General features: G+C 43.5%; 1 protein-coding gene across 1 annotated transcript in view; it reads right to left on the reverse strand.

Moving 5' to 3' along the window:
* Positions 1-12,294, reverse strand: part of LOC110501769 (potassium voltage-gated channel subfamily KQT member 1-like) — a 43,652-nt gene that overhangs the window by 8,017 nt on the left and 23,341 nt on the right. The window contains exons 6-8 of the mRNA XM_021579553.2: positions 12,101-12,241; positions 7,883-7,993; positions 7,594-7,689 (exon numbers count right to left, since the gene is read on the reverse strand). Of these exons, the coding sequence (XP_021435228.2) occupies positions 7,594-7,689; positions 7,883-7,993; positions 12,101-12,241 (348 nt within the window). The remainder of the gene's footprint in view (positions 1-7,593; positions 7,690-7,882; positions 7,994-12,100; positions 12,242-12,294) is intronic.

Genomic DNA, 12,294 nt, shown 5'->3' on the forward strand with positions numbered 1-12,294 from the left:
ATTACAGTATCCATTGACTTAGGACTCAAATTGCAGTTCCTATGCCTTCCACTAGATGTCAACAATCTTTAGAAATTGTTTCAGGCTTGTATTCTGAAAAATGAGGGAGTAAGAGCAGTCTGAATGAGTGGACCCTGTCTTTTTCATGCGTGCGACCAGAGAGAGTGCCTTTCTTGTTTACCTTTTATATTGACGACGTTATTGTCTGGTTGAAATATTATAGATTATTTAGGCTAAAAACAACCAGAGGATTGAATATAAACATCGTTTGATGTTTCTATGAACTTTACATATACAATTTGGATTTTTTGTATGCCTGTTGTGACTGTGTTTGAGCCTGTGGATTATTGGATTATGTGGAACATTTATTGAACATTTATTGAACATTTATTGAATAAATGAATGTCTTCTGAGTGCCACCATATGAAGATCATCAAAGGTAAGGGATTCATTTTATCTCTATTTCTGACTTGTGTAACTCTTCTACTTTGCTGGTTACTGTTTGTAATGATTTGTCTGCTGGGCTATGTTATCAAATAATTGTAAGGTACACTTTCGCCGTAAAGCATTTTTTAAATCTGACACCATGGTTGGATTCACAAGAAGTTCATCTTTAAACCAATGTAAAATAGTTCAATCAAATTCAATCAATCAATCAAATTTATTTTATATAGCCCTTCGTACATCAGCTGATATCTCAAAGTGCTGTACAGAAACCCAGCCTAAAACCCCAAACAGCAAGCAATGCAGGTGAAGAAGCACGGTGGCTAGGAAAAACTCCCTAGAAAGGCCAAAACCTAGGAAGAAACCTAGAGAGGAACCAGGCTATGTGGGGTGGCCAGTCCTCTTCTGGCTGTGCCGGGTGGAGATTATAACAAAACATGGTCAAGATGTTCAAATGTTCATAAATGACCAGCATGGTCGAATAATAATAAGGCAGAATAGTTGAAACTGGAGCAGCAGCACAGTCAGGTGGACTGGGGACAGCAAGGAGTCATCATGTCAGGTATTCCTGGGGCATGGTCCTAGGGCTCAGGTCCTCCGAGAGAGAGAAAGAAAGAGAGAATTAGAGAGAGCATATGTGGGATGGCCAGTCCTCTTCTGGCTGTGCCGGGTGGAGATTATAACAGAACATGGCCAAGATGTTCAAATGTTCATAAATGATCAGCATGGTCGAATAATAATAAGGCAGAACAGTTGAAACTGGAGCAGCAGCACAGCCAGGTGGACTGGGGACAGCAAGGAGTCATCATGTCAGGTAGTCCTGGGGCATGGTCCTAGGGCTCAGGTCCTCCGAGAGAGAGAAAGAGAGAAGGAGAGAATTAGAGAACGCACACTTAGATTCGAATAGGACAGGAGAAGTACTCCAGATATAACAAACTGACCCTAGCCCCCCGACACATAAACTACTGCAGCATAAATACTGGAGGCTGAGACAGGAGGGGTCAGGAGACACTGTGGCCCACTCCGAGGACACCCCCGGACAGGGCCAAACAGGAAGGATATAACCCCACCCACTTTGCCAAAGCACAGCCCCCACACCACTAGAGGGATATCTTCAACCACCAACTTACCATCCTGAGACAAGGCTGAGTATAGCCCACAAAGACCTCCGCCACGGCACAACTTAAGGGGGGGTGGGGGGGGCGCCAACCCAGACAGGATGACCACATCAGTGACTCAACCCACTCAGGTGACGCACCTCCTCCAGGGACGGCATGAGAGAGCCCCAGTAAAGCCAGTGACTCAGCCCCTGTAATAGGGTTAGAGGCAGAGAATCCCAGTGGAAAGAGGGGAACCGGCCAGGCAGAGACAGCAAGGGTGGTTCGTTGCTCCAGAGCCTTTCCGTTCACCCTCCCACTCCTGGGCCAGACTACACTCAATCATATGACCCACTGAAGAGATGAGTCTTCAGTAGAGACTTAAAGGTTGAGACCGAGTTTGCGTCTCTGACATGGGTAGGCAGACCGTTCCATAAAAATGGAGCTCTATAGGAGAAAGCCCTGCCTCCAGCTGTTTGCTTAAAAATTCTAGGGACAATTAGGAGGCCTGCGTCTTGTGACCGTAGCGTACGTGTAGGTATGTACGGCAGGACCAAATCAGAGAGATAGATAGGAGCAAGCCCATGTAATGCTTTGTAGGTTAGCAGTAAAACCTTGAAATCAGCCCTTGCTTTGACAGGAAGCCAGTGTAGAGAGGCTAGCACTGGAGTAATATGATCAAATTTTTTGGTTCTAGTCAGGATTCTAGCAGCCGTATTTAGCACTAACTGAAGTTTATTTAGTGCTTTATCCGGGTAGCCGGAAAGTAGAGCATTGCAGTAGTCTAACCTGGAAGTGACAAAAGCATGGATTAATTTTTCTGCATCATTTTTGGACAGAAAGTTCCTGATTTTTGCAATGTTACGTAGATGGAAAAAAGCTGTCCTTGAAATGGTCTTGATATGTTCTTCAAAAGAGAGATCAGGGTCCAGAGTAACGCCGAGGTCCTTCACAGTTTTATTTGAGACGACTGTACAACCATTAAGATTAATTGTCAGATTCAACAGAAGATCTCTTTGTTTCTTGGGACCTAGAACAAGCATCTCTGTTTTGTCCGAGTTTAAAAGTAGAAAGTTTGCAGCCATCCACTTCCTTATGTCTGAAACACATTCTTCTTGCAAGGGCAATTTTGGGGCTTCACCATGTTTAATTGAAATGTACAGCTGTGTGTCATCCGCATAGCAGTGAAAGTTAACATTATGTTTTCGAATAACATCCCCAAGAGGTAAAATATATAGTGAAAACAATAGTGGTCCTAAAACGGAACCTTGAGGAACACCGAAATTTACAGTTGATTTGTCAGAGGACAGACCATTCACAGAGACAAACTGATATCTTTCCGACAGATAAGATCTAAACCAGGCCAGAACTTGTCCGTGTAGACCAATTTGGGTTTCCAATCTCTCCAAAAGAATGTGGTGATCGATGGTATCAAAAGCAGCACTAAGGTCTAGGAGCACGAGGACAGATGCAGAGCCTCGGTCCGATGCCATTAAAATGTCATTTACCACCTTCACAAGTGCCGTCTCAGTGCTATGATGGGGTCTAAAACCAGACTGAAGCATTTCGTATACATTGTTTGTCTTCAGGAAGGCAGTGAGTTGTTGCGCAACAGCCTTTTCTAAAATTTTTGAGAGGAATGGAAGATTCGATATAGGCCGATAGTTTTTTATATTTTCTGGGTCAAGGTTTGGCTTTTTCAAGAGAGGCTTTATTACTGCCACTTTTAGTGAGTTTGGTACACATCCGGTGGATAGAGAGCCGTTTATTATGTTCAACATAGGAGGGCCAAGCACAGGAAGCAGCTCTTTCAGTAGTTTAGTTGGAATAGGGTCCAGTATGCAGCTTGAAGGTTTAGAGGCCATGATTATTTTCATCATTGTGTCAAGAGATATAGTACTAAAACACTTGAGTGTCTCTCTTGATCCTAGGTCCTGGCAGAGTTGTGCAGACTCAGGACAACTGAGCTTTGAAGGAATACGCAGATTTAAGGAAGAGTCCGTAATTTGCTTTCTAATAATCATAATCTTTTCCTCAAAGAAGTTCATGAATTTATCACTGCTAAAGTGAAAGTCATCCTCTCTTGGGGAATGCTGCTTTTTAGTTAGCTTTGCGACAGTATCAAAAAGGAATTTCGGATTGTTCTTATTTTCCTCAATTAAGTTAGAAAAATAGGATGATCGAGCAGCAGTAAGGGCTCTTCGGTACTGCACAGTACTGTCTTTCCAAGCTAGTCGGAAGACTTCCAGTTTGGTGTGGCGCCATTTCCGTTCCAATTTTCTGGAAGCTTGCTTCAGAGCTCGGGTATTTTCTGTGTACCAGGGAGCTAGTTTCTTATGAGAAATGTTTTTAGTTTTTAGGGGTGCAACTGCATCTAGGGTATTGCGCAAGGTTAAGTTGAGTTCCTCAGTTAGGTGGTTAACTGATTTTTGTCCTCTGGCGTCCTTGGGTAGGCAGAAGGAGTCTGGAAGGACATCAAGGAATCTTTGTGTTGTCTGTGAATTTATAGCACGACTTTTGATGATCCTTGGTTGGGGTCTGAGCAGATTATTTGTTGCAATTGCAAACGTAATAAAATGGTGGTCCGATAGTCCAGGATTATGAGGAAAAACATTAAGATCCACAACATTTATTCCATGGGACAAAACTAGGTCCAGCGTATGACTGTGACAGTGAGTGGGTCCAGAGACATGTTGGACAAAACCCACTGAGTCGATGATGGCTCCGAAAGCCTTTTGGAGTGGGTCTGTGGACTTTTCCATGTGAATATTAAAGTCACCAAAGATTAGAATATTATCCGCTATGACTACAAGGTCCGATAGGAATTCAGGGAACTCAGTGAGGAACGCTGTATATGGCCCAGGAGGCCTGTAAACAGTAGCTATAAAAAGTGATTGAGTAGGCTGCATAGATTTCATGACTAGAAGCTCAAAAGACGAAAACGTCATTTTTTTTTTGTAAATTGAAATTTGCTATCGTAAATGTTAGCAACACCTCCGCCTTTGCGGGATGCACGGGGGATATGGCCACTAGTGTAGCCAGGAGGTGAGGCCTCATTTAACACAGTAAATTCATCAGGCTTAAGCCATGTTTCAGTCAGGCCAATCACATCAAGATTATGATCAGTGATTAGTTCATTGACTATAATTGCCTTTGAAGTAAGGGATCTAACATTAAGTAGCCCTATTTTGAGATGTGAGGTATCATGATCTCTTTCAATAATGACAGGAATGGAGGTGGTCTTTATCCTAGTGAGATTGCTAAGGAGAACACCGCCATGTTTAGTTTTGCCCAACCTAGGTCGTGGCACAGACACGGTCTCAATGGTGATAGCTGAGCTCACTACACTGACTGTGCTAGTGGCAGACTCCACTATGCTGGCAGGCTGGCTAACAGCCTGCTGCCTGGCCTGCACCCTATTTCATTGTGGAGCTAGAGGAGTTAGAGCCCTGTCTATGTTGGTAGATAAAATGAGAGCACCCCTCCAGCTAGGATGGAGTCCGTCACTCCTCAGCAGGTCAGGCTTGGTCCTGTTTGTGGGTGAGTCCCAGAAAGAGGGCCAATTATCTACAAATTCTATCTTTTGGGAGGGGCAGAAAACAGTTTTCAACCAGCGATTGAGTTGTGAGACTCTGCTGTAGAGCTCATCACTCCCCCTAACTGGGAGGGGGCCAGAGACAATTACTCGATGCCGACACATCTTTCTAGCTGATTTACACGCAGAAGCTATGTTGCGCTTGGTGATCTCTGACTGTTTCATCCTAACATCGTTGGTGCCGACGTGGATAACAATATCTCTATACTCTCTACACTCGCCAGTTTTAGCTTTAGCCAGCACCATCTTCAGATTAGCCTTAACGTCGGTAGCCCTGCCCCCCGGTAAACAGTGTATGATCGCTGGATGATTCTCAAGTCTAATACTGCGGGTAATGGAGTCGCCAATGACTAGAGTTTTCAATTTGTCAGAGCTAATGGTGGGAAGCTTCGGCGTCTCAGACCCCGTAACGGGAGGAGTAGAGACCAGAGAAGACTCGGCCTCTGACTCCGACCCGCTGCTTAATGGGGAAAACCGGTTGAAAGTTTCTGTCGGCTGAATGAGCGACACCGGTTGAGCGTTCCTACAGCATTTCCTTCCAGAAACCGTGAGAAAGTTGTCCGGCTGCGGGGACTGTGCCAGGGGATTTATACTACTATCTGTACTTACTGGTGGCACAGACGCTGTTTCATCCTTTCCTACACTGAAATTACCCTTGCCTAGCGATTGCGTCTGAAGCTGGGCTTGTAGCACAGCTATCCTCGCCGTAAGGCGAGTACAGCGACTGCAATTAGAAGGCATCATGTTAATGTTACTACTTAGCTTCGGCTGTTGGAGGTCCTGACGAATCGTGTCCAGATAAAGCGTCCGGAGTGAAAAAGTTGAGTAGGAAAAAACAAAAATATAAACGGTAATTAAAAAGTAAAAACCGTAAATTTGTCAGGTAGCAAAACAGGTTGGCAACAAAACGCACAGCAACTCAAAAACAAGTCTGCAAGTCGTGACCGGAAATGACGTTTTTGTAAAATAGTTGTGTCTTTACTGAATTTTTATAATGAGTATTTCTGTATTTGAATTTGGCGCTCTGCAATCTCACTCGCTAGCGTCCCACATACCCCAGAGAGGTTAATGCAACCGCTGTGTCAGATTTCCAAAAAGCTTTACGGAAAAAGCAAACCACGCAATAATCTGAGAACGGCGCTCAGAAAACAAATAGAGATATCCGCCATGTTGGAGTCAACAGAAATCAGAAATAACATTAGAAATATTCACTTACCTTTGATGATCTTCATCAGAATGCACTCCCAGGAATCCCAGTTCCACATTAAATGTTTGATTTGTTCGATAATGTCCATCATTTATGTCCAAAGAGCTACTTTTGTTAGCACGTTTGGTAAACAAATCCAAAGTCATGAAGCGCGTTCCCTAGTTGCAGACGAAATGTCAAAAAGTTCCGTTACTGTCCGTAGAAACATGTCAAACAATGTATGGAGTCAATCTTCAGGATGTTTTTAACATAAAACTTCAATAATATTCCAACCAAAGAATTCCTTTGTCTTCGAAAAAGCAAAGGAACGCAGCTACCTCTCATGTGAAATGCGTGTGAGCAGCGCGTGACTGCTGGCAGACCTCTGACTCATTCCTCTCTCATTTGGTCCCACTTCACAGTAGAATCCTCAAACAAGTTTCTAAAGACGGTTGACATCTAGTGGAAGCCTTAGGAAGTGCAACATAACCAATATCCCACTGTGTATTCAATAGAGGCTGGGTTGAAAATTGACCAACCTCAGATTTTCCACTTCCTGTTTGGATTTCTTATCAGGCGTTTGCCTGCCATATGAGTTCTGTTATACTCACAGACATCATTCAAACAGTTTTAGAAACATCAGAGAGTTTTCTACCCAATACTAGTAATAATATGCATATATTAGCAACTGGGACTGAGGAGCAGGCAGTTTACTCTGGCCACCTTTCAACCAAGCTACTCAATACTGTAGCCATAAGAAGTTAATTCAACCCGTCTGACCTGCTAGCCTGGAGTTGCTACATGAGTGCACTAAATCAAAGATGATGTGTGTCAGAACCAGACCAGCCCAGCTCCTACACTCTTAGAAAAAAGCTGTCCCCATAGGAGAACCATTTTTGGTACCAAGTAGAACCATTTTAGGTTCCATGTAGAACCCTCTGTGGAAAGGGTTCCCAATGGAACCCAAAACGATTGTAATTGGAACCAAAATGGTTCTACCAGGAACCAACAAGTGTTCTTCAAAGGGTTCTAATATTGACACAACCGAAGAACCATTTTTGGTGTCTAGATGGCACCCTTTTTTTCTAAGAGTGTAGAGAGGTTCAATGGTCTACAGTACGTCCCAAATGCCATTACTCTGTTTAAGCTCTAAGTATACACTCTTTACTATACATGTTCTCTCCCGTACACGGCTGTTAAGATCCCAGACAGGACAGAGTGAGTGATTGACTGGTGGGTGTCTGTCTGTCTGAGTCTCAGTCAGTCAGTACCTGGATTAGTGAGGCTGCAGCCGGGATCTGTCTGTTGAAATGTTTCTGTCTCTGTTTCTGCTGTACCTTCAGAGCAAAGCCCGAGCCCAGTATACCCTGGGGAAATAAAACAACAACAAAAAAGAGAGAGAGAGAGAGAGAGAGAGAGACATCACAACACTGTGAAAAGGACCTAGAGCTGCACACTGAGGCAACAGACAACACAGTATTGATGAAAGACAATATTGTGTATTATGTACACATAATGCTATTTAGGTTGTTGAGGAGGTAGAGGAGGATGGGTAATTACTGCAGGAAGAGCGAAGAAGGAGATGGCGAAGACGCTGAAGCAGGAGGCGATGGCCTTCCCTATCCACGTCTGAGGAACCTTGTCCCCATAGCCAATGGTGGTCACCGTCACCTGGGAACAAAGACAGTAAAGATGGGATGATACTCTGCGTTAGGGAAAACAAGGCAGTGTTTCCACACACAGACTTTATTTTTATTCACATGATAATTACCTAGTATATATTTATAACATTTACATATCCATTTAACTGTCAACTAAAGAAGTTAAAATAGTTTTTAACGCGTTTCTAAGAATGAGCTGCTGGGTTGTAATGAGGTCATTGAACACAGTGCTTTCACAGCTCCTTCAGCTTGGCGATAACAACAAGGGCCAGATCACGAAGAGAAAGTTCATCAGACATATTGGCCCCGCTCCATATCTGTCACTATTCAACAGTTGAACTTCACTCAATAGGAATACGATTCTGACTGGGACTAATCCACGGTGAAGGGAGGAATTCGGCCGAGCGGGAGAGGAAAACAAATCCCCCCTACATTTGCATGTACAATCACTCTGAAAGCTGAGCCAATTGTGACACATTGAGAGAAGCACTTGGCTTACAGTGGAGTGTCTTTGGGGCGCCGTGTGACCATGTGCTGTGTGCTGACACAAAGAGGGTGATGTAAGGTGAGATACTTAAAAGGCTTTGGGAGTAAAGAGGAAGAAGCCGAGTAGGAGGGAGGGAGAGAGGGGGTGGTTAATCCTCATCTACAAATTGTATGACCAAACAATAGGCCTGACATCAGTGTGGAATAGTCCCCTCAACATCACCCCCGCATTCAAACTCCAGGACCCAGTTTTTCAAAAGTTATCTTTCTGGATGTATTTATCATAGAAATAGAATGAAGAGAACGGAAGTCCCCATTCAAGTCAATGATTCGACCGTTCTATTCATTGTATTTCTATGCATGTAACTTTATGCATGTCACATGTAACTGTTGAACAACTGGGCCCTGGTGTAAGCGCTGCAATCCAGGTGTGTGGCGAAGCCTCTACATGTCTTCACACAGGTCAAACAGACCATCTTGAGTTCTCACTGGGGCAAGTTCTATTTCTCCCTCTCTATGTGTAAGTATGTTTCATTGCCGCACCACGCAGGCCATCCTATGGTTCATAGTAAACACCACAGACCCTATGTGTGGCATCACACCATAAACTAAGTTAATGTATATGGCACACTGCTGCTCTTTCTCTATCTCTCCCTATCCTTCCTGAAATCAATCACTTTTCTGTCTCTCTCTCCAAATATCTTTTCTCAGAGGTTGAGCAGAGTGGTGGTGAAGCTCCGGATCAAACACCCTTCCTTGAACAACCTCCCGTCTGCTTGGATGGACTGAGTGTGAGAGGCGGATGAGAGAAGAGACGGGGAATATGAATCATGCCATTGGCCCGTGGGCTCTGGGCCCATCCTACAGCTGTGCCCTGCACATCCCACAATTGAAAACATGCTGACAGGGAATACGTTGGGAAACACACACACACACACACACACACACACACACACACACACACACACACACACACAAACCAGAGTTGAGTGACCAACGCTATTGGCACGGCATATCACAAGTCTCAAGTTCACAGTCTGTGAAAAACAAAGAGAGCAAAGCTCCTATTGGGCTGTTTTGTTCATTGTGGGCTGCGAGACACAAAAAAACTGCTTTTCTTCTTGGTTTCATTGGACACATGAACCGTTCTCTCATCAAAAAAACAGATTTTCTTCTTGGTTTCATTGGGCACCTGAACCGTTCTAACTCTCATCAAAAAACAGCTTTTCTTCCTGGTTTCATTGGGCACATGAACCGTTCTCTCATAAAAAAAAAACAGCTTGTCTTCTTGGTTTCATTGGGCATCTGAACCGTTCTAACTCTTGTCAAAAAACAGCTAGTAATCCTGCAATTACAGTTTTAATTAAACAGTCTTAATTAAACTGTCTTTTGTGGTGTATAGATCCCACTAGCACAAGACTACCGCAGGTTTCTCATTACCCACAGCCTTACATTCAACAGTTTAATGAACTGAACTGGAAACTTGACCCACCACGGATGGAAACCTGAAGGAAACAGCCACAACAGCATGGGCACAACACCATAAGCTGCCTCCTTATAGACTGAGTATTGCACCAACTACTTCACGCATCAGCCACAAATGGAAAAATGAATAGTCATTGAGTGTAGTTCAATCTTTGGTCCCAACTAGGGTGAGCAGCATCTTCAAAATGTCCAATAAGAACCCCTGTGTGTTATTGAAGCTTCAGGACTATGTCTGTATTCATCGTCTACTTAACTCCTGACACCTTTTGTCTATTTCCCTCAAAACAAAACATCTTACTTTGGGGCTAGAAATAGCTTTGTGTGACAGAAACTGGCTTAGGAACTTGTGTCGTCACGGTATTTCAGAACCACTCAAGGTAGAGGGGGACATTGACAGACACACACCACAAAACAACCACAAAAAGGTGGAAATAGAGGCTGTGCGTTTGATTCCTGTTGGGGACACATACAGTTGAAGTCGGAAGTTCCTGACATTTAATCCTAGGAAGAATTCCCTGTCTTAGGTCAGTTAGGATCACCACTTTATTTTTGAGAATATGAAATGTCAGAATAATAGTAGAGATAATGACTTATTTCAGATTTTATTTCTTTCATCACATCATAAGTTTACATACTGTACACTCAATTAGTATTTGGTAGCATTGCATTTAAGTGGTTTTACTTGGGTCAAACATTTTGCGTAGCCTTTCACAAGCTTCCCACAATAAGTTGGGTGAATTTTGGCCCATTCCTCCTGACAGAGCTGTTGTAACTGAGTCAGGTTTGTAAGCTTCCTTGTTCACACATGCTTTTTCAGTTCTGCCCACAAGTTTTCTATGGGATTGAGGTCAGGGCTTTGTGATGGCCACTCCAATACCTTAACTTTGTTGCCCATAAGCCATATTGCCACAACTTTGGAAGTATGCTTGGGGTCATTGTCCATTTGGAAGACTCATTTGTGACCAAGCATTAACTTCCTGACTGTTGTCTTGAGGTGTTGCTTCAATAAATCCACATAATTTTACTTCCTCATGACGCCATCTATTTTGTGAAGTGCACCAGTCCCTCCTGCAGCAAAGCACCCCAACAACATGATGCTGCCACCCCCATGCTTCACGGTTGGGATGGTGTTCTTCGGCTTGCAAGCATCCCCCTTTTTCCTCCAAACATAACGATGGTCATTATGGCCAAACTGTTCTATTTTTGTTTCATCAGACCAGAGGACATTTCTCCAAAAAGTACTATCTTTGTCCCCATGTGCAGTTGCAAACCGTAGTTTTGCTTTCTTTATGGTGGTTTTGGAGCAGCGGGCTTCTTCCTTGCTGAGCGCCCTTTTAGGTTATATCGATATAGGACTCGTTTTGCTGTGAATATAGATACTTTTGGACCTGCTTCCTCCAGCATCTTCACAAGGTCCTTTGCTGTTGTTCTGCGATTGATTTTTACTTTTTGCACCAAAGTACGTTCATCTCTAGGAGACAGAATGCGTCTCCTTCCTGAGCGGTATGATGGCTGCGTGGCCCCATGGTATTTATACTTTTGTTTGTACAGATGGACGTGGTACCTTCAGGCGTTTGGAAATTGCTCCCAAGGATGAACCTTGTGGAGGTCTACATTTTTTTTTCTGAGGTTTTGGCTGATTTCTTTTGATTTTCTCATGATGTCAAGCAAAGAGGCACTGAGTTTGAAGGTAAGCCTTGAAATACATCCACGGGTACACCTCCAATTGACTCAAATGATGGCAATTAGCCTGTCAGAAGCTTCTAAAGCCATGGCATAATTTTCTGGAATTTTCCAAGCTGTTTAAAGGCACAGTCAACTTAGTGTATGTAAACTTCTGACCCACTGGAATTGTGATGCAGTGAATTATCAGTGAAATAATCTGTCTGTAAACCATTGTTGGAAAAATTACTTGTGTCATGCACAAAGTAGATGTCCTAACCGACTTGCCAAGACTATAGATGGTGAATAAGACATTTGTGGAGTGGTTGAAAACACCATTTTAATGACTCCAACCTAAGTGTATGTAAACTTCCGACTTCAATTGTATGCTCAAATGTATACACACCACACTTCACTAAAAGTGTCCTTGAATTTGTTTACGTGTCTGCTATATGGCATATGCAATGCTGTTACTATGCCTTACCACGCCCCACCACAGGGCATCAGCATAGGTGGAGAAGCCAGTCTTGCCCTCCTCGTCCACAGCATCCTTCTCCGCCAGGTACACAAAGTAGGAGGAGAAGATCAGCCCCAGGAAGCCGATGTACAGCGTGGTGATCAGCTCCTACAACAGAGGAAATACACACTGAGTGTAGTATGTCAGTTGTAATGTGTAGA

This window comes from Oncorhynchus mykiss, chromosome 2 (genome assembly GCF_013265735.2).
Source record: "Oncorhynchus mykiss isolate Arlee chromosome 2, USDA_OmykA_1.1, whole genome shotgun sequence".
Classification (NCBI taxonomy): domain Eukaryota; kingdom Metazoa; phylum Chordata; class Actinopteri; order Salmoniformes; family Salmonidae; genus Oncorhynchus; species Oncorhynchus mykiss.